We start from the raw sequence: 23,698 nt of genomic DNA on the forward strand, positions 1-23,698 counted from the left end.
AATCAGCCATATTTACATCCAGTTGGGGTATCGGTTTTACAAATGAACAAAAGAGATTTAAAATTTTTCAAGCTCATTAGCTGCTTTGGGACAACAACATTAATTCACTGTGCTTGGTCAAAAGCCACATATTTACATGAAGAAGTTGAGTCATCTTCACCAGTCCTTGAAGACTAAACTACAAAATCCCCCTCCCAAAAACCTCTATAGTCATTGTACATCACTAATAGTTACTTTACTGCAATTACACTAACAGTAAACCCTATTAAAAAACTGTAAATTGAGTGATTCAACAGAAATCATATGCTCAGTAGTAACTGTAGGGTTGTAACCTTGTTTGATGTTTACTTATTACTTCAGAGTCCATTTAAATAATCAATAGAAATATTTACCAAAGATTTTTTCTGTATTCTTTAAAGTGGCTCCTCTAAGAAGCAGATTTTCAGATCCTAATGGCCTGCAAAAGATAAGGATTACAAAATACAAAAACGTAGAGAGAAACAGCAGACCTTAGTGGAAGCCACATTAACCAGGAAATTACTTTTACTAAAATATTTTTATTTTGTGTAACAAAATTACTAGGCAATATTTAAAGCTTTTAAGTGAAAATATAAAAAATATAGAGGTGCCTAAAATTAAGCTCATAATTTCACAATTCAAGTCTTAAACCATTGCATCTAAAAACCACATACATAGGTACCTAAAAGAAAGACTCATCATCCTAACTATAAGGTGCTTAATTCTAAAAATACTGATTCCAGTCTTTTTTAGGCTTATATAAACTATAGTGTCCTGCATCCTAGAGTTACTTACTAAGGACAATACATGCTTCCATTTTATTTTAAGAATAAATGGCATACAAAGTATTGTTTGATACTTACTGTATACATTTCAAAGCATAAAGATAATTTCTTGAAGAGTATGAGAATTAAGGTAAGAATCCCCATGCAGTTTAAAATAATATTTTGGAGCATGACGTGTAATACAAATCACTATATGAGTGCAAAATCAAGGACTACTTTATACACAGACAGCCTGCAAAATTGTCAGACTATTTATAGAGCAATGGACAAGAAAAAAAGTTCAGCATTTTTAAACATTATTCAAAGTGTTCTTGTGGTATGAAACCTCCCCAAAATCAAGAAACTCGAAACAAACAAAACCCCCAGGGTCATAACTCTGACGTAAAACTTGAAACTAGTTCCATTTAAACCAGCGGAGTGATGTTATAGGAATAATTTGGGTTATAAGACATTACACGCCAATACAGTAAAAAATACCAACTGCTCTAATAGTGCTGTCCAAGGAATACAAGTTTTAAAGCCACAGATTTTTCTTCTCATTCACAGTGACATACACAGATCATTCTATTGCTGTTGAGATTAAAAATGTATTTTCGGCTTATTTTCCTTTCTTCTCCCACCCACGTCCATTTCCAACCAATTTATTAGTCAAAAGAATCTTTAAAGTGAAAGAAGCAAAAAAGACTGTTTTCATGGCAAACTGTAGCAATCTACTGTTCCATGACACATCACTCAACACAGAAAGGACAACAGGATCCTCAGGAAAGGATGACTACTCTCTGGAAGTAGGCAGCTGTGGCTAGAACAGCTCACGTGGCCAATGCTCTGCCTGACCCTCTTATCTGAGGGATGCCAGGAAGAAGACAGCCCACAACAGCTGAGAGATGGTCACTCTGGATGGCAACAGGTGTTTCCAGGAAGCTAAGACACTGACAGTGCCAGTAGCCAGATTTGCCCTCCTCTTTCCTTACTGAAATAGAAGATCACATATCTACAGACACATTGTGGTTAGGAAGGCATCTAGCCAGAATGGAGTAACTTCCCACGTGCTGAGGTCTAGGATACCACTCGAGCAAGAAGCCTTTCCCTCTTATTGCATTGCCTCTTTGTGGCAAGGTCCTGAACAAAATCAGGTACAGCAAGTCTCTTCCTTGCAGGGTAGACAGAAGATCCTAGGCAGAAAACACGGAAAGACTCGTACCTCTCTTGTACTGCTTCATTTTTCCTTATCTGCTAGACAAGGAATGTCCCGGGGTACAGACTGCTTCTTGAGCAGAACGCACCGCGCTCACTTTGGAATGAATTTGCAGAGAAGGCAGACCCCTCTAGGTGCCAGACCCAAGGTAACAGATTGCCGCCTCCTATACCCCATACAAAATGCATTTCCCCTGGAAATTGCCTTCCTGAATGCATCCCACATTGTGGACATTTCATACAAATGTACAAACGCTCTCAGTAAAACTAAACATGATGTTTGGCATGCTTAATCTCCTCTAAGAAGGAGAAGAAAAATAAGAGAAATATGCAAGTGATACTATTCATACTGTTTGGTGCACTATTGAGACCCCATGCTAATGGGGCAGTATTATCAAAGTACTGCCAAAATCCTATCAACGTAATTTACAAACTAAGTATCTATCAAATAAAAACTGAAGTTTATTTAATAAAGACATAAAATAAATTGATTAAAAGATGAAATATTTATGATAAATGAAATTACAGTCTGTAAATTTCCAAGAGAAAAATAGTCCATCATAAGACAAGACAGCACAAAGTTGGTGAAACAAAGGTAATTCTCATTATTGATACTTATTGCACCCTGAAAATGTTTGAAAGAGTAGAAACACTGGATTTTCCCTACCTTGCAGTAGGCTCATTTCTATCATGGTAAACATTTATTCGACCAACAAATCTGCAAGGGAAACACACAAGTAGTTTAACAGCACTGCTAATTGGTGTATTCTTACATAGGTATGTCCCAGTATTTCAGATTTTTAAATGTACATTACAAGGCCATGTCATTCTCTCTATATACATATACAGATGTATATATACCACATGTACATATTAAACAACAAAAATAACTCTCAATTTTAAAATCTTTACAAAACGTAAAACCTACAACTGACTTAAAAACAAAACAAAAGTGTAAAGCCAATAAGTAATTCTCCCTCTGAATATCTCTAAGTACATTTTATCTATATTTAATGGGTTAACCCTGGAGAGCAACTAAGCACCCACTAGCCTCTCGCTCACTCAGCCCCCAGCAGGATAGGGAAGAGAACTGGAAGAGCAAAAGTGAGATAATGACAGTTTAATAAGTGAAGGGAAATAAAAAAACCCAAAGGCAAAGGCAACCACTCACCACCTCCCATAAGCAGACTGATGCCCAGCCAGTCTCCAAGCAACAGCTACTTTGGAAAGACTACCCTCCCAGTTTTATTGCTGAGTATGACATAAGGTGGCACAGAATATCCCTCTGGTCAACTGAAGTCAGCTGTCCTGGCTGCACTGGCCCCCAGCCTCTTGCCTGCCCCCAGCCTACTTGCTGGGGAGGCAAAATGAGAAACAGAGAAAGCCTGGACACTGTGCAAGCACTGCTCAGCAGTAACTGAACTACTGGTGTGTTATCAATGCTGTTTTAGTCACAAATCACAAACATGAGCTGCTATGAAGACTAACCCCGTTCCAGACAGACTCTGTGCACTGAATTTGCAATACCACTCTCCAAGTGGGTAACCTCAAACCAAAAGGGATTAAGCTGGACATTAGCACTCAGGATGGCAGAGAAAACTGTGGGGAGTTGGTGGGTCTTTTACCCTGGGAGCCTCTCAGGCTCAGAGGAGTGGTGACCTGTCTGCTGAGAGAATGTATGACACAGTAAGACACTGTATAGTTTGTTACATCATGATATAAAATGACTATGTGCCTTTGGAAAGAAAGATTACCTCTCCACAAACCACAGTGGCAAAAGTGCCAAGTAAAAATTAGCAGAGATAGAAGCTGTCTACCGATAAGCATTCTCATTATGCTGTCCCAGTGAACTCCATGTCTATAATGGTGTGAGCTTCAACTCCCAAATGTTCACTTCATGAGCCATATATTTAAAAAAGGATCAAGTCATTCATGGAATTGATTTTCTAAAGAATCTGTTCTCTTGCAGATTGGTCACCGAGATCAGGAAAGAGATACCTCTACACCTCAAAAATAAGCAATGTTTTCTATGCATCTTCCAAGAGTATTTGTCCACAAAAGAGTGCGTCTTCGTTTGTCACCATACTATTTCCTGTGCATTATTTCAGCTATTTTTACTGTGGCAGGAAGGACAAGTGTTTCCCAACAGTATGGGGGTTTTTGTCTTTCACTGTTAAGAAACCTCAAAAGAGACTTCTAAAGATTTATCATTAAGTTTAGTGAAATCTGGTACAGTACTTTTGTAAAATATTGAGTATCGCATGACTTTAAACATTGCTAAAACTTGTAGAGGTTTTTCTTCATGGTCTGGATGCTTAGTTTTGAAATGTCTTGCTAATCATAATGGCTTCATGCTATCATTAGCTAATATCTCAAAGCACGTAGGGTGAGGTTGATCATCCATGATAACAGATGTAAATCTGTATTTCAAATAGTCTTGATAATTCCAGATTTTTTTGGCTGACTTCTTGTGAGATCTGATGAAAATGGCATTATTTTTACCTCATAACATGGCTGAGTAGAAGCGTTTGCCATTTTCTTGTACACCTGTGCTTGCATTATTAGTATTTTCATTCTGCAGTTTCTTTGTAGGAATCTTTTTAAGCCACTTGACCATTTTGTGAGGGTTACATATAATCTGTAAATCCACTTAACTGAGCACACATAAACTGCAGTACTTTGCAATATGCTGAAAGCAAAGAAATGAGTGAGGGTGCCACTGACAATCTCTCCGCACTGTAGAACACCCTCTCTTCCCCCAGGGACTCCTCATGAACTGTATGCAACATGGGACACTGACATACAGACTGAGTAAGGGCATCAGTGTCAAGAAATATATTAAATATTAGTAAAGCTTACTTTTTTTCTTATTTTTTTACAGTAAAAAAATAAATAGAAGTTCTAAAAATTTTGTCCCGCACCCCAATGGATTGTCTTCTACAGCCCCATTTGGAGACCACTGCCCTAGAGCAGACCAGTGAGCTACCTCCAGGAAAGGAGCAGGATGGAAGACTAACCTGACTTCAAGCTCACTCTGGGGCTTCCCCTAACCAGCCAGATGCAGCCAGTATCTTTTCATCATGATATTCTTATAATTTATTATTAGGGTACCTTAAATGAAAGGGGTAAGAATTCTTTTCTTACTTATAAAGGTCAGGCTGAGGTTGTTCACATTCAATGGTAGCATGTAGTGCATCGATTTCTTGTTCATTGTGAAACGCCTTTGTATCTTGAACAGCATAGTAAGTCTGGAATTAATATAAAGGTGTAAATAAAATAAAAAAAAGGACAGATATACAAGACATTAATTTGCAAATATACTTCAGTTCAGCATGAAATAGATTTACTATCTTTAACATAAGAACTCACAGTTCAAATAAGATGCACCTTTAAAAGTTCCTAAATGGGCATCATCTTACATTGTACGCAAGCACCTTGCAGTGTACTTGCAAATCAAGTCACCGGGAAAGCATTTAAATATAAAAATTCTTGTGCATTATCTCTGTAATCTGCATGCCTATACTAGACACAGACAAAATCACAAATACCTAAGTTTTAAAACTTTCCATAAAATAATGATGCTTTAAGAGAAATTAAGTCAATTGGTAGAAATATAATTTACATAAATTAGTGTATCTGCTCACACATGTAAGCATGAAGCCATATTGTGATCTGTGTAAAAAATTAACCGCAAACTTGGCCTTAAAAAGAAAATGTAGAACATTTTATTACTTTATGACTGGATTCACCGTCCAAACTAGCTGTTGTAACAAAACACGTTCCATCTCCTCTACTACTTGACAGAAATATTAAGTCACATGGGAATGTTTCATCTTCTTTTACCATTACAATGTCTCCAACCTAGGGAAAAAACACAACCAAAAATGTATTTATCATTTATGTAGCAGTTCAAATATTAGATTTCAAAACCAAAACCTAGGTTCAGTCAAATATCTTGAATTTTCAACAATTTTTATTTACACCAGGATTTTACCATAGGAGTAAAGAACTACAGAAATATCTCTGAATTACACCTTGAGGAATGACTGAGGTCTACTGTGTACTACCTTTCCGCTCAGGATAACCATTTTGCATGTACTGTCTTACTAAGTTTTGCAACATTATTTGAGAGATAGAAGATACTACCCTTGTTTTAAGACTAAGCGCAACAACACACTGCTTCAAAAACAGCTGGAGATGTGAGTTACTCTCATTGGCTCTTGAGGATAAACACCTAGCTCCAAATATTAGAATTAGAGATAACTGAAAGAGCTAGGAATTCCAAGTCTGACAGCGAAAATGGGATAAATGTTCAGCAAAATTTATGACTAGAAGTCCATCCTATTTGTATCCATGTTTAAAGGTGAGCAAATTAATTTTTATTCATGTAAACACAGGTAGTATCTTACAGCATGTTAAGGAGTGTCACAGAACAGCCAACCAACTATAAATTCAAAATATTAGTGTAAACCACTCATTTGAGAAAAACAGCCTTTGGCACATTTTTGGAGGTCATCTTTTACAAAGGAATATCAAAAAATGAACACATGGCAAAGATATACTACATACTTTAAGAATATCAAAGTTTCAATAAAAATCCCATCACAACATGTATTTTTTGTGATTTTTCACGTAGCTCAACATCAGTTCAGTATACTTCTGTCATAATTCATTACTGTAAGATTCAGCTTAATCACTGTTCTCATGATATACTTATAAAGCTAAATTCCAATATCCTTAGTAGTTGGCAGGAGTCAGTTAATTCTAGATTAAGCAAAATACCCTGATAACAATCAGCAATAGTAACATCTAAAAATAAAATTGTGACAGCTTAGATAAGATTTACTAACATGTATTGAAAAACTAGGAAGATGATAATAAATGAGATTTAACTTCTTGTAGATATGAAAAAGGCTTTTTTTTAACCAATAACAATGAAAAATTGCAGATTGTAATATGGTATAAGACAATGCAAGCTGCTAAACATACCTGCAACAATCAGGTATGAAAATTAACAGAAAGTTCAATAAGAATTTTTCCATTTTTTATTTAAATGATGGCATCTTTTTGAAAATCACAGTTTCTAGTGCAGCAGTAGAGCTGTACAGTTTACTAATTTTCAGTCTCTGAACAAGAGTTAGAGACTTACTAAAACAGCATAATGACAATTGGCTACTCCATTTCTAGGGGAAAAAAGCTGCACTTTTAATCAACAATAAAAAGTTTTGGGCTGTTCAAATTTGTGAAGGGATTAATTTCCTCAAGTATTTCCTTTTGATTAAATGACTTCTCCCATATCGTTCTGCAGATCCAGGGAAGTGAAGATACGTAGTGAGACAGTGAAGTGGTAGGTTTGGAACTGGAGGCAGTGAATGTCTTGGCTGGAGCCAGCCTGAACAACACAGAGCCTTCATCTCACAGAACAGTGGAGCCTGAGGGACCAGACTACTGCTTAAGTTGCCTTATTCTTCCAAGAAGTGTCTTCAAGAGAATCTGATGTTTTGCCACAGAATCATTAATTATGGAAGATAGTAACATGACAAACTATAATAAAGCCTCAAAGTGAGAACTTTACCAAAACCAGACAAAATATTGTAGGGAATTATCCTGTGTAAACTGTTAGGAGACAGAGAATCCACTTGTTCCTAAAACAAACTGTAAGAACGCTGTGCAATTATTTTGATTTTACTAGCTCTCTTTACCACTGAAAACAACATTAATCTAATTATCAGCTAATATTACTGTAAGTTTAATGACCTCTACAGATGCCACAAAAGGAAAAATTGGAATTCTTCAGAACACTGAATCTGGCCCAAGAGAAAGCCGGGAGGCCAGTTTAGTGAACAAACCCCTCCTGACAGTAAAGTGTCACTACAAGAACAAGCATGAGAAAAAATGCCCACTGTGTCTGGAGTTTTTTAAGTTGCCACTGAAAACATTTACACATCAGAAAGTGAGTTTTTAGGTGCAACTCAAAGACAAGAGTCCTCTTAGTTTTGATTTTCACAGATCATAGTGTTGAGTGATCCTTATTATTTACTAGTTCATCTAGCAAGATTTTCCCTGTAAGCCACAGAATACAAGTCACCCTGCAAGCCAGGAGCAATCTATAACACAACAGTCTGTTAAACCAGAAGTTAATAACGTAAACAATTTGCAAAAGAAAAAAAGGCAGGAATAAGAAAAAAAAATACTAGCAAAGAGCATCTTCTTAAAATTTAAAAGGTGTTCTGACAATACTTCCCACTGTGTCAGCTCACGGTGCAAAGAGGAGGGAGCCAGGCTGTTTTCAGTGGTGCCCAGTGACAGGATCAGAGGCAGTGGGCACAACCTGAAACATGGGAAGGTCCATCTCATCTTCCCTGTGAGGGTGACCCACCACTGGCACAACTTGCTCAAGGAGGTTGTGCAGTCTCTGTCTTTGGAGATATTCAAAACCTATCTGGACACAGACCTGGGCAACTGGCTCTCAGTGGCCCTGCTTGAGCTCAGGGTTGGACCAGATGACCTCCAGAGATGGCTGCCAACCTCAACCAGCCTGTGATTCTGTGCAAAAGAAACCTCATCTTCTAGCAACTTTCTTCTTCCTTTCTTTAATCAAATGTCCACAGGCTTTACGTGCAGAAGGGTCTACCTTTACGCAATGCAGTCTGTCTTCTTGTGCAATACAGGTCAGAGAATTTTACCCATTTACCCATACAAACAGATATCCCTTTCCATGCAAGTACTTCCTATGCCTGTCTCTCCTATCATTTAGTTCCTCAAAACACAACCTCTGAAAGGCAAAGAACAGGCAAGAAATTGAGAAAATATGGACAATAGATTAATTAGTGGAATACAAATTCCAGTTACGTGGTACTTCACTATTATTATTTTTATGCAGAATTACACGATACTTCACTATTATTATTTTTACGCGAAATTACATGGTACTTCATTATTATTTTTACGCGGAATAGTTAACTGTTTAGATACACACATGAAATACTCAGTATGTGACGTCTTAATTTTTTTTATTACCGGGAAGCCCTAGGCAGAAGCTCACAGGGAACCTCAAAGGAAAGGTCACAGCAGAAAGTCTGTGAACACTGCAGAGCCATTTATGCCCAAACAAGGAAGAGCAGAAAAAGATATCCCTAACAAAGATAACAGAAATACGGAAATGCCAAACAAATATCTATCAAATTTGCTGAGTTCCAAAGAGAATAATGATGAGTTAATGTCCTCCCCCTCAAAAAAAAAAAAAAAAAAAGGGCAGAAATTAAATTCTGAACATAACCTTGAAAATACCAGGAAGGGAATGTAGCAGCATTCAGAAGGCCAAAGAAGATGCTGTGATTTGATGGGTAATGAAGAAAGTAAAGAAAGTATTCTGAATGTTGTGTATATATGTATGCATATGAGTTACATACATAGGACAAATTGGTAGCATTGACTGTCACAATCGGGCTTAAATAATTGTTAACGTGCATAACCACAGAGGACTGAAAATGAAGAAAAGACAAAGGACAAATCAGGAGTGAAATTCCAAGTTAAAAAATGGAAAATGGAAGTAACAGTTATAAGAGTAGTTAAAAAAGCAAAGATAAAGCAGAAACATATCTAGCTTCTAAAAATACTTTATTCAGAGGCATTAAAGATCAGTATATTGTAGGTCTTATTTCCATTAAATGTAATAAATGCTACAACATCATGACACTACATTTCTGTATAATTTGTTCTACAAGAAGTGTGAAATAAAACCTGACTCCTAAAATCTGTTAAGTCACAGTTACTTACTCTTAATTTTCGGCTTTGCTTTCTAACCAGTTTACCATGTTGAATGAAATGAACAGGGCATTGGTTCATTGCATTATCAGCTTTATGTCGAAGCCAATCTTCATAACCCTAGAAAACAGTGAAATGGAACAATGCAGTGATGCACATTTGGCTGTAAAGACACAGAACAGCTCTAGCTTGCAACAAAAATTTAAAAACTTATCCTTGATCAAAACAAGGAAAAAAAAAAAGAAAATATTCTCACTAGAACAAATGAAACTGTGATACATGCCAGTAATAGAGTCACATTGGACATATATGAAAAAGAGCATTCACAGTTACAATTAGTCAACAAAATTATATATTTTAATGAAGACATTTTGGTGAATAGGGATGTTTACAACGTGTAGAACAATTTCTGGTGTTTAAGTGATCATCTCTTGCTTATGCTCTATTGACTCCTGAGAAAGTGCAAAGTACTTATAGAAGTGGTTGCTGAGAAGATAAAAATGTAGAAAATGTATTTTGGAAGATTTGGACTCCATATTGAAAGATGATAAAGCGACAACATGACTGAAGGTGGTCATATTTCCTGATTGACATACAGTTATGTCAAACTTTTAAAATATATACAATATATAGTCCTGAAGAATTTTGTTTCAAGAGACTTTGCAAAGTAACCTATTTTGATTCCTTAATTATGCTATGAATTTGCGTTTTATACAAATGAAGTAAGAGACAGGGAATCTGCAACTTTCATAGAATCACAGAATCGTAGAATTGTTTACTTTGGAAAAGACCTTTAAGATTATCAAGTCCAACTGTTAACCTAGCACCTAAACCATATCCCTAAGCACCACATCTACACGTCTTTTAAATACCTCCAGGGATGGTGACTCAGTCACTTCCCTGGGCAGCCTGTTCCAGTGCTTGATAACCCTTTTGGTGAAGAAATTTTTCTGAATATCCAATCTAAACCTCCCCTGACATAACTTGAGGCCATTTCCTCTTGTCCTTTTACTTGGGAGAAGAGACCAACCCCCACGTGGCTACAGCCTCCTTTCAGGCAGTTGTAGAGAGCGCGAAGGTCTCCCCTTGGCATCCTTTTCTCCAGGCTAAACAACCCCAGTTCCCTCAGCTGCTCCTCATAAGACTTGTGCTCTAGACCCTTCCCGAGCTTTGTTGCCCTTCTCTGGACATGCTCCAGCACCTCAGTGTCCTTCTTGTAGTGAGGGGCCCAAAACTGAACACAGCGCTCAAGGTGCGGCCTCATCAGTCTCAAGTACAGGGGGACGATCACTTCCCTACTCCTGCTGGCCACACTATTCCTGACACAAGCCAGTATGCTGTTGGCTTTCTTGGCCACCTGGGTACACTGCTGGCTCATATGCAGCCGGCTGTTGAGCAACATGTCCAGGTCCTTTTCTGCCAGGCAGCTTTCCAGCCACTCTTGCCCAAGCCTGTAGCGCTGCATGGGGCTGTTGTGACCCAAGTGTAGGACCCGGCACTGACTCTCGTTGAATCTCATACAGTTGGCCTCCGCATATCGATCCAACCACCGTTTTGAGGTGAGAAACCCTAATTCTTGCCTGACCATTCTCAGGCAATTCCATGGTTTCTAACCCATTAATAACCCTTGTGTCTTTGCTGTCACATGGCTCTCCATCTCCTACCTCCACTGAGATGGGAGACTGAAGGACCGCACTAGGACACCATTCAAAAGGTCCTGCCTGGGATAAAGATTAGGACTGACAACGACATCCGTGGTTAAGAGATGGAAAATATCACTTGTACTCCATAGCATTTTTACATCTAACTCTCTTGCGTAGATTTGAAAACTCAATGTAAAACAAAAGTATCACTACCTTGGATGCTCTCAGAGATAATCTGGGAACTCACAGAGTCTTTATAACTTTACTGTAATATACTTCCAGGGGCTCATACAGCTCCACAAGTAGGTCCCAAAGTCTATACCAGTTGTTGGGAGAAAGACTCAAGGAGATAGAACTGCAGTACTGGGCACAGCATGTCATAATCCAGGCTTTGATAGACCACTACAAAACTACAGTAAGACGCTAAAGTGTAACATTTAAAATCTTAGCAGTGGGAAAGCCACACCTAAAATACTAGCTATTCCATGTATCACAACTTTTGCTCATCAGCGAGAGTTGAATTCTAGTATAGAATATACTCAATTCTGCATAGTTACCACTGTAAAGAAATGGAAACACTGCCCTTTGCAGTTTCTCTGAAAACCAATGAAGGAAAAGTCTGCATTTAGCATAAAGACTGTGAAGGTAATCAGTTATCATATTAAGGGACAAACAAAATTACCCTTTGTACTAGGTTCAGCTGGGATGGAGTTAACTGTCTTCACAGCAGCCCATATGCTTCTGTGCTTTGTACTTGGGGCTACAACGTTGTTGGTTACATCCCAGTGTTTTGGCTGTTGCTGAACAGTGCTTGTACAGCACCAAGACTTTCTCTCCAACCTCCCCACACACCATAAAAAGGCCAGTAGGCTGGAGGTGGGCAAGAGGCTGGGAGGGAACATTGCCTGGATGGTGGACCCAACCTGACCAAGGCGATATTCCACACTGTATGACATTGTGCTCAATCAGAAAAGCTCAGGGAAAGCAGGCAGAAGGGGTTGGTTTGTGGTGATGGCATTTGTCTTCCCTAAGCAAGCATTACATGTGCTGAGGCCCTGCCTTCCAAGAAGTGGCTGGACATCTGCCTGACGATGGGATGTAGTGAAGGAATTCCTTATTTTGTGTGCACAGCTGTTGCTTTCCCTATCAAAGTGCCACTAACATGACACATGAATCTTTTCACCTTCCCTCTATTTTCTCCCCATCCCACAGGAGAGGGGAGAGAGAGGCTAGGTGGGTGTTTGGCTGCTGGCCAGAGTCAACCCACAACACCCTCATTTTTGTCAGTCATTTTAATCATCATAGTCCATCAAAGGTATGTAAGAAATGCAGATGTCCCCACCTATGAGTTTTGAGCTAAAATGAGGAGCACTCTGACCTAGAAACTTTCTCATTGAATGTTTTTCCCAAGAGACAGAACGTTTTTTCTGAAGCATGACATGCGAGATCTTTCTTATGCCCATGAAAGTGCTAACTCCTTTGAGTGGCCCAGCAAAAGATGCTGAACATCAAGCTGCTTGCACAAATTTTCCTTTCACATTCCCATCCCATTCACTGAAATGAAGGAAAGAAAAGGCTGGTAGGCTGGTGTTTGGACCCAGAAATACAGCGAATACTGAACCATGAAAGGGAACTCACTGTGCCACTGAGTTCTTACACTGCTAGCTGTCCTACAGGAGCAATTATCATTAAGTTCGACTGAAGGCATAAATCCAAACACATAACGAACTGCTGTAAAGACCATATGCAACTATAAATTTAGGAGCTCAGATTTTTTTTTTTGCTATGGTGAGATGGTACAGTACACGCAGAAGAAGAGTGTTGTAGGTACTGAGTGCAAATTACTGCTAAATTAAACTCACTTGCTAGTTCAAATTTAGTAAAATTTTTGATGAATTAACTTTGCGCTAGTAAGGTTTATGCCAGATCAGGTATCCTCTGTGCTTCTGCAGCTGTCCTGAAACTCACAAAGTCAACAAATTTGGCTCTGGCTAAATCAGAGAAGGGCAATCACGACCTCAATTCCTGATTCATTCCTGATCCAGACCAGATTTGTATCATCAGAAGCTCTGACAACACACAGATCTGATTGCAATATCCCCATACGAATGAAAAAATTCTGTACTCTGAGATTCCACTAATTTCAGTAAGATCCCATCTACATTTAAGTGCTCATGTCAACTATAGCACTGCAGCATTAGAGTAGCAGGTGAAAAATTACCTTAGTCTTTTCCTTTTGGTAGTACTAACTTGAAAGTGAAATGGCAAAGCTGTACAATTCAATACCTGTATTATGCAATTCTATTTCAACAGAAGAACTTTTATTGGGAACTTTTATACCCAATGATGTGGCAAGAAGTGATTTCAAAAAAATACTTCAATTTCATGGATTAATTTTCACATTAAAAATGAGAGAATACTAGAACATCTGTTTGATACTAAGCAGTAGAAAGTACTGCAGCTATCGTTATGAACTGTGGAGTATAATCAACATATACTGAAGACTTGAACCAAAGTAATTTTTATTATCTGTTCTTACTGTAAAGGCTAAGGAAATCCCAAAGCTAAGAGCAGATTTATCTTATAAGCTTTTGTAGTTCTTATTTAATTAGTTTTCAGTCATTATGGAAAAACATAATAGGATGAGGATGGTTACATAGAAACAAAGAAAAGTCAAACTGTGCTGAGTAAACGCAAGAATGTAAATGATTCCTTGGAACACAAGGACATCAAAATAATAAAATAATTTAGAAGATTGTGTTGAAATAGTGAGATATCATCATGTAGCAACCAATTCTACTTAAATTACAGAAACAAAACTAAAATTACTCTGTCAAAGTTCATTGCTATCATTCTTTAGGCATTGCCCTAAAACAGTCTAAAACAAAAGGGAGATAAAACTGAAATGCAAAAGGAATAATAATGTTCCTTTTAGTTATACTTTTGCTCACTAAACTACTCACCTGTTTGATAGCTGTTACGGTGATGACAAATAAAAGAGGAAGTCCACTTGTAACTGGACTAGTAGGTGTGTCAATAATTAACTGCAACAAAAGGGACAAAAATTTTCTGGTTATATGTTTGTGAATGTAAGGAGTCAATTTTTCAAGCAAGATGTTTCAAGTAATCTTTTCAGCAATATATTGCAAAGTACCAAGGAACTTTAATTAAAAAAACCCAGTACTTTAATACAAACTTTGAGAAATAACTATATGCTATAATAAGATACGATACTATATTTATATAACATTAACATTCAGATGTTAACGCCTAGTAAAAAAAAAAATTCCTTGCAAGTGTTTAAGTAAGTACTAGACTGGAAAGCTGCAGCTTTGGAGGCAAAATAACTGAGCAGTGTCAAAAATTAGCATAGTGCTGTTTTCACATGTTATACAATACAGCTGTTCCTATACACGCAAGGAGTAAATCCTGAAATACTGAGCTGTGGCTCCTCCAATTATATACAAAGAGGTAGACTTCACAGATGGAGTTCAGATAATAATGAAACTGCTCTGGGAATCTGCATAGCTTTTTTTTCCTGCACATTCTGGTGTATGAAGTAATACAGCTTTTCACTTAATTAGTTTGCTGCTTTCTAGGTGTCTTAATTCTGAACCCTTCGCTGTTACTTAAATGTGTTAATAAAAATCTTACTAAGTTATCTGAGGTAATAACTACAAAACCAAATATTTATGTACTACCTTAAGCAAGCATTGTATAAGCATCTATATTTTGGGTTCTCTACAGGCTTTGATGACAGTGCAATTGGAAAATTTCTGCCAATGCATCATTCTGTCATAAAAATATAATATTCAACAAACTAATAAAAGTTTATCATCCACATAATTTATAACAATGGTTTTACAGATCTGGATGTTTGTTTATGACAAAATGATAATAATAAAAAAAAAAGACACTCATTCTTTTCAATTTTATCAAGAAACGTCTTGTCATCAAACCAGTGATGGTGTTGATTTCTCTTTAGGTTAGATTCACATTTACAACCTGGAAATGAAATAAAACTCCTTATGTCACATCATGAATGTAAAAGACTATCCAAGCTCAACCATTTACCTCCCCAGTCTTCAAAACCAGTGCATTTTTAAATCTTTTTCAATTCCTTGGTTTTTCTGGAAGAGTCCAGAAATTTATTAAAAAAATGGGCATAGCTTACCTGAACAAGGAAAATTATGAGAAAATAGAAGTTAGCTATTCTTCTGAATTGCTCAAACAAATTTTTTGGTACAAAGTTCCAAAACGTGTACTGAAAACAAAAGCACAGATTATCAATGTTTGTGAGAGAAGTATTATTCGCACTCTATGTTCTAAAATCAAACAAATTAGTAATTCACAATTCAAGATCAAACTAAACAAAAAGTGGTAGTGTTTCTGTCATTTTGTTCAATAATTTACTGAAATGGAATCTTAAATTGGCAATCATCTATCCCTGGAATCATATTAGTTGCCTCAGGATTTTCTCAACTGTGATAATCTTGGTATTAGGGATTAAATTTTTTTTTTTACTAGCAACAATAGTCATTCAGAGATTTAGTTATAGAACAGTTCAGTTAAATCAAAGGATTTTAAAATCGTCCTAGTCACTTTTAACACCACTTTTAATTCATTTCCATTTTGTACGCAGGACTTGAGGAGGTCAGCCCCTCTTTTCTTCCTCAGCTTGGACACAAGCGTACTCCTCAAAATAAACTACAGCACTGAATTAGAGTATATGGCTGCATATTTCTCTACTGATCTTACAAATTATCTAAAATTTAATAAAATGATATAAGAAAAAGTATTTAAAAGTGCAAACAGAAAATGCAAAGCTTCAAAGGAAAAATATCATATAAAAGTGAGAGAGAAAGGACCTTATATCATCTAGTCCTTTCCTCTGCCCTGCAGCAGTTTCAAATATACTCTTTTTATACAGCTCATTCTGTAAGTCCAAAGCATTTGCAAGGATTGCTTAGTGGAATGCACGTAAAAATGTCAACTAAAACTGTGTGAGAAGGTGTGAAAAATGGCTTGAGAAAACTAACATTGTATCATCTTATTATCCAAATTATCATTTGACACATAAAAAAAATGACAACTCCAATGTAACTTTCATTTCAAAGGAGATGGGCTAAAAAGCTTCTCCTAATTATTTGCTCTGCTACAAATGTGCCTTGTCTCTTCTTGGCAGATTGCACTGATACTTGCTGATAGGCAAATTATGCCATGAGTTATACATCTTCCGTATTTGGCCCCAAAAGCAAAGACAGCCAGAGCTCTAGAAGGAAAAAGACCTCTATTCCACCTGCAAATGAAAAGATCCCCAAGAAGCATGCCTTAGTTCTACATGAAAGCCCTACTACACAGAGTCATCTTTTTATTTGTCTGGGGTTAAAGCCTGGACACGTGTAGGACATAGGAATGAAATGTTCTTTTCTATCACGTGCCTAAAATCAATATCTATTCTAAATATGCCCTAAGTAAACACTTATCCTGCTTAATAGTTACCTCAATATTAAATCACCTGTGAGCAAGCCAAAAGTGGGGCAGGCATACATGAAACAGCTGGAAAGTCAAATGCTCTCATCTTGCAATCAGAATACTTCTCATCAGACTGGAATGCTGCCTGCACTGCCCACTACCCAGCTACTTACCTTGGAATTTCAAAACAGAACTGGTTAGACTTGATTATTTTTCCTTACACAGCAGTCCCAGCCATTCAAAGCTGCTGTTGTGATATGTGACAATATAGATTCTATTCTAATAATTATTTTCATCATTAACTTTAGAAAACAGAGATAATTTGCCTGATAATCAATCTTATGTATTTATTTCTTTATGAATATCTGCCTGCTGAGAAGGAAAAATGAATAGAGGGTTCAGTGAAAAACTTTTGTTTACTTTATTCTGTTTAGCTCTTTTGACAGAACAAATGTTTTTTCCATGTTAAAAGGTCTTTTTGACCATTAAAATTGGATGATTTATACAAGCTACTCTAATGAACATTCATAAAATAAAAATGTAATCTCTTAAGCAATAACTTCCTTTTTAAATCTCCTAGAGGACTATTTGACTAAATGGGTGGCGACAGCATGTTGGTGTCAGGCTAGATATTTAAACCACCTGATTGAGGAAGTCCAGTAAATTAGGTAAAAAAAAAAATCTATAAAAAGATTGAATCATCACCTTCACCCTTAGTATCTGATCCTCCTCATATTCCAACCTCAGTTCACTGCTCTCCCTGTCAAGCAGTGGTCTTTCCTGCAGCCCCACACTCACTCAGCAACTCTCTTACCTGAACAAATGTGAATAACCTGGGAGAAGATAATTTTTATGGTCTGAGTGGTGTTACTTAAACTGGATGCTTCTTTAACACACAGAACTTCTTGAAACTTTATTTTCAATCAACTTGACAGACTTTTAGCGCTTTATTACACTGGGTTTCAGACATATGACGTACGTCTTTATTCTGCCCATTCTTCTTCAAAGCAGAAGTAACAATTTTTGAAGGAATTCAGGCAAGAAAAACCACTACTATGTCCAGACAGACCTCCCCCTTCCCCAGCCATCAGTAGCTCAGAGCAGTATGCACAAATGGATGATTAATGTTTAACCACCATAATCACTCCCTGGAGAAACAACAGAGTGGCTGCCACTCAGAACAAGATTTATCTCGTGACTGCGTTCAAGGCAGTTTCTCTACCTTAGTTAGGCAGGAACAAAATAAAAATCTTCCAAGACAAGACATTAAAAATGAAGATATTAAATACATCAGATTACTGTGCGCAGAGAGTTAATACCATATCTCTCCTTCAGATAATTTTAGTCATATTCTTTTTAGACTCCAAAAAAGTATTTATGTATATTTAACTACCTTTTTTTCCACTATAACTCACTGGAAGGAAATAAGTTTATTCAAATAGTTATGCACTTGAAGCTTTTAAGCTGGGGAAGGCTTAACTGATCTTTCTCAATTGCTGCAAAAGACAGAGGCCACAGCATATACATGCTTTTTGTGTACGCAAGGTAATACATCAGACAGCAAGTAGTAATTATGTATTCATCCAAGAGATGAACACATTAAGCAAACAGATTCATCTGAAGCGCTATACAAGGAACGAACTGTAAAGTCAGTATATCTAGAGTCAAAACAGCATAATTCAAGTAGATTTTCTTCCCATTTATAATCATAATAGCACCTGCAGTGCTGGTGTATTTCTGCAATCATTGCGCTTGGACTAGTTATGCGCACCTCCACGGTATTCCCACTCATGCCCCTGCCCCACCTCACCAGTTCCTGCACCCTCTTTGCTAATAACATGTTGCCTCCAGCTCTAACGCCTCCTTGTTAGAGTCAGTCTCATGAACTCAAAAAGATAAATAAGGTCTTCTTAACAATGGTTTTGTTGTGGTTTTTTTTTAAACATTGTATTTTGACCTTTTCATTTGATATCGATATGTCAGAATTCTGGCTCCCAGTTCAAGCTTCTCTTTCCATCCTAAGAGGCAGATATTTTCTTAAGTAAAAGGAGAATGTCTTAAGTGATCACTTGACATCAAAAACTGGAGCTGTGAGAAAAAAAGCACTCCATATTACATTATTGAGTTCTGTCAACACCTCCATTTCTTACAGCTTATTTATTTTAAATAGTTACAATCTCTCTTCTAACCTGCTCTGATTTCACTCCTTTCCCTCAACCTTTTCCACTGTTTCTTGTAAATTTTAAAACTATTCTCACAAAAATATCTACTAAGTTGTTTCAGAGCTGGTTTGTAGACATCTTGCTATGCTGATTCTCATCCCTTCTGCAAAACAGAATCCATCCTGAGGATAAGGAATTCAGGGAAGAACAGAAAAAACCTGAACAATAATCTTCCAGTCACTTTAAGTTTTTTAATGTTTTTCTTTAACAGATCAATACACATACACAAACCTTGAACATGTCCATAGTGACTTCAGTATTTTAATATACAGATTTTTATAGTACCTGCCAATTAGCAAGAAATAATACATTGTTAAATCTGCCAGCTTAACTGAACTGTATGCACATAACATGCTATATATAACAATATTGTATACATTATTATGCTATTAAAAGAACCTAAGTATTACATATATTACATACACATAGTTATCCCCTTCAACAGAATAGCTGAAAAAAGTCTCATCGAAGTTTGACAATTTCTTTAAAATTAGTTGTCTTTATAAAAATGGGCTGGGGTTTTTTTTGGAAACAATTTGTCAAAGCATAATAGAGCAGAGAACTGGCAGAGAAAACTACAGTAAAGGGTGTGAAGAAAGGAAATCAATAATTAACTGAAATCCTAAGAACTGAGTTGAGAGTCTATCTCAAGTGACTTGCTCATAATCACATAGGAAGTTTGTAGCAGAACTGAACTATGATCTTCCAAGTATTTAATAAGTCTCAGCTCTCTAACTTCTTCAAGCAAAAAACTTCAGACTTTTGTGCTTATATGTGATTCAATAAAATTGGAATAGTAATATCCATGAAATTTTGAAAAGCACTTTGCAATGTTTAGGACAATTTGGAATGAATGTAGAAATACACAATTAACTATATTTTAATGTAAGTATTAACACGCACACCACCTCGTAGTATTTATCACTCCATTGAGTGAGAGACACCTGTTTCTCCACACCACAGGACGCAGGGTAGTTCACATCACAAGGATCACTGTAAGCTCTGTTACATGTAGGACACTTGCATGTGCCTGAAGAGCCACCTGTACACTCAGAGCGTGTGAAAACGAAACTGATTTGAGGAAATTAGTTCAAATGTTGCCTATACATTTGAATGAACAACTATACCTATTTTGTCATAGGGTTCCTTAAAAATAGTTGCTGGTAAAACAGGATTTCTACTACTAAAGAAGCCTATCCTTAGTAGTCCTTGTTCAACAATTCAATCTTATCAAACAGGGGCTGTATCTCTAGGAACTCCTCTGACAAAGACATTCCCCCAGCCTCTGGAAGATTATGTAATTACAATTTTGAAGAAAACTTACAGCAAGAATGATTGACTAGAGACAGAAGTCACAAAGAGTGTTAGGAAAAGAGAACAAACAGTGAGAGAGAGAGCGCGCGCAAGCGAGCTTTACTTTCTCATAGGTAAAGTGAGGAGAATTACACCTGTCCTCCCTGGTGTTAGGCTTGAACATGCTTGCTTTCCTTCTTTTCTCCCAGTTCTCTCTTGATGCACACAGACTCCATAGTGATATGAAAAACTTAAAAAGACTCTGCTGGTACTACCCCTAACAGAAAATAACAGATCACTGTTAACCCTGGGCTGAGTCAGGAGAAGGGTAGATGGCTTCTCCTGGGAACACAAGGGAGGTTGCAGGGAGCCTTTGCCCTGGAAATCCCACCCCGAGCAGGATCACCAAGAGCTAACAACTCTTCCTTGCTCTCTCCAGGCACTGGCAGTTGTCCACAGAAGGAAATTGTATTCATGCCTGGAAGGAGAACTGCACGCTCATGCGTTCCCATCCGAGGTATTGCTATCCCTGAGCTGGCACCAGATAAGAGTCCAATTGATTTGAGATTGACTGTATATTGAGCCCCTTTACTCTTCATTGCCAACGGCTCCTGCCTCTTTGGCATGGCTGAGCAAACCTGACTATTGAACACTTGCAGCATTGGAGCCAACCTTCTGTTTCAAGCCAGTGTGGCTGTGAGTCAGTGGATTATCTGGGCACAAGCTGAGAGCTCTATGTTACAGCTGCTTTTAGAGCAGATCAGTACGCTCATGCTAAAAAGGCAAACACAATACTCCCTGCATTGCTGCCTGTCTCATATGCATTTGTATGTATCCCACATGGCATGCTACACAAATATTTATCAGCTTCACAAACACATGGCCATGCCCGTTCCCACTGTGTGCTCTGGATGCTTTTTTGACTTTCAAATGCCATTGCTTAGGGCTGTGTTTGAACTTCTCAACTTGAAAGCGCCATGTCATAGCCCTAGAGAGGCCAGACAAATCCTTCCAGATATGAAGCATCACCTTGAAGAGGTCTGGGACACCCTAGGTCTCCTCTGGGTTTCAAGTTGCTCATCTTGGTGGAGGCATTTTAATATTTCCTTAAGCTTCAGTATTAACATTTCTTCTGAATATAGCAACAAAATGAGAAATCAGAGTTGCCTCCAGTCTTTATGTTTTTATAATGACACTAAGAGCAAGTGCTGCAGGGAAGAGGTATAGCACAAGGGCATGAATTTCTGCTGGAAGAAAGGAATATTTCAACAACATCCACTGAAACATGTCAGATTTACTTAACTTTATTTGACTATTAGCCACTGCTACTGAGATGACTCACAATTAATCAGATTAGCACTGAAGGTAGCTAAGGTTTCCTTTGCAATTTATAGGATTCTCAACATGCAGAATTATTGTTTCGGGCTATTCTCATACAAATCAATGTTTGGATCAGTATTTGATGAGAAGTCCCAAGGAAACATGCAGACAATAGAAGATAGTATTATTTGTGAAACAAAACTGGGGCACTTCTAGTCCACGAACGTGGCTGTATAGCACTTCAAAGCAGGAGTTAGTAGTAGTACTGTTTTCCCACCTAAGGTCGCCCCATTGCTTCTTTATAGGAAGAACAGGAAATAAAGGTACAGTACAAGTCAGCACTTCATAATTTCATATCATAAATTAATTTGAATGAAATTACTTTAGGCAAAATTCTTCCCATAACAGTTCTGCATCCACTGTAGAGTCAATCTTGAGTCATATCAATCTTGAGTCACTTGAGTCATATTCCACTACTCTTCAGTATCATCTTCTCAGAGCTTAGGCCTTGCTGCTTCCAGTTATGTTAATGACTCCGGTACAACTGGGTTCTGCAGCAGTAAAAATTTATCTTTATGAAACTATGACAATAAAAGTTTGCAGCCAGACAGGATCATCAAGGCAAAATACCATATATTTATTACCCACAGACTAAAAAGAAGAATAAAAGACTTTGTAAGTCTCTCACCAGCTTTCTCTATGGGTGATATTGAAAAAACAATCAGTCCTCCTGCAGAATGTTCCTGGAGTTTGTCAGCTGTCTCTGACACATCAGGAAGTCTCTGATCTTTTATTCAACTGGGTATTCCTATCCTGGCATCTCAGATTTTTAGTTCTTTGTTGTGGTTCATTCTTTAGGTTGTCTGTCAAAAGCAGTGAGCAGGTGTAATTGAACATGTTCTTACAGAACTCCATATTGTTGCCTCAAAAAGATTTTATTTTCTATATGGCTTTCCTCTCTGTTCAGGAGACAAATGTATGCATCCAATTAGTCTTCAGTTCATTGATTCAGCTAGAACAGGAGATGCAAATCTCTACTTTGCCTACAAATTAATGAGATCCTTGAAGCACAGCAGTGCTATAAAGATATCGATCGACATCAGGAGAAGGAATTAGAATGTTAGAAGTTATTAACAAATTAATAAAGAACTAAAACCATCATTATGTCACTGTATAAATCCATAGTCTGTCTATACATTGAATGCTCTGTGGATTTCTCCATCTCGAAAACTCTACAGCTGCCTTGGAAAAAGGTACAGACCAATCTGAGCAAAGGTATGAACTAGCTTCCACAACCAATTATTGAACAGACTAAGGTTATTCAGCCTGGAAAGGAATACAGTGGAAGATCACTAACAGAATCAAGAAGATAAACAGGTGACAATGGCTATTCTCAGATTCAAGCACTTGGAACATCAAATAAAATTAGCAAGTAGGAGTTTCAAGATTAAGGTTCATAGTGTCTTTTGGCAAACATTTCTACAGTTTAACTGTGCCTTAACTATGTATTCTGAAAATTTACATGGGCTCAAAAAGTATTGAAGAAATTCAGAGGAGAAATGTATTAAAGACTTAGTAAATACAAAAATCATCGCTTTTTGGCTCACAAAGGGCTAAATCACAGATCAACAAATACTAAGAGAGTACTTGGGCAACGTATCACTCTATGCTTACTAATTCTTGCATTCTTCCCTAGGCACCTACTGCTGGTAACAACAGACTGTGCCAGATGGACCTTTGGAAATTCCTAGCTGGTCTGGCACATCCACGTACTACTATGAATGTACAGATACTCTGTTTAGCATACCAATTGGGATAGTGCCGGCACAAAAATATGAAGCTTGGACCTTAAGGAAGTTTCATATTAAAGAGTTATTTTGTAATTTATCAGTCTTTTAAAAAATAAAAACCTTTTGTTATCCTGTTTCAGAAGGAAAAAAGTTGTTTCCCACCAAGTTCTGTTAACTGCTACTACTATATA

At 37.3% G+C, this 23,698-nt stretch overlaps 1 protein-coding gene across 5 annotated transcripts in view; it reads right to left on the bottom strand.

The window, feature by feature from the left end:
• Positions 1–23,698, bottom strand: part of ATP11A (ATPase phospholipid transporting 11A) — a 134,094-nt gene that overhangs the window by 38,982 nt on the left and 71,414 nt on the right. For all 5 annotated transcript variants that reach the window (XM_075739939.1, XM_075739928.1, XM_075739947.1 and 2 more), the window contains exons 3-9: positions 15,582–15,671; positions 14,371–14,451; positions 9,777–9,884; positions 5,730–5,858; positions 5,142–5,245; positions 2,665–2,715; positions 393–457 (exon numbers count right to left, since the gene is read on the bottom strand). In XM_075739939.1, the coding sequence (XP_075596054.1) occupies positions 393–457; positions 2,665–2,715; positions 5,142–5,245; positions 5,730–5,858; positions 9,777–9,884; positions 14,371–14,451; positions 15,582–15,671 (628 nt within the window). The remainder of the gene's footprint in view (positions 1–392; positions 458–2,664; positions 2,716–5,141; positions 5,246–5,729; positions 5,859–9,776; positions 9,885–14,370; positions 14,452–15,581; positions 15,672–23,698) is intronic.

This window comes from Balearica regulorum, chromosome 1 (genome assembly GCF_011004875.1).
Source record: "Balearica regulorum gibbericeps isolate bBalReg1 chromosome 1, bBalReg1.pri, whole genome shotgun sequence".
Lineage (NCBI taxonomy): Eukaryota > Metazoa > Chordata > Aves > Gruiformes > Gruidae > Balearica > Balearica regulorum.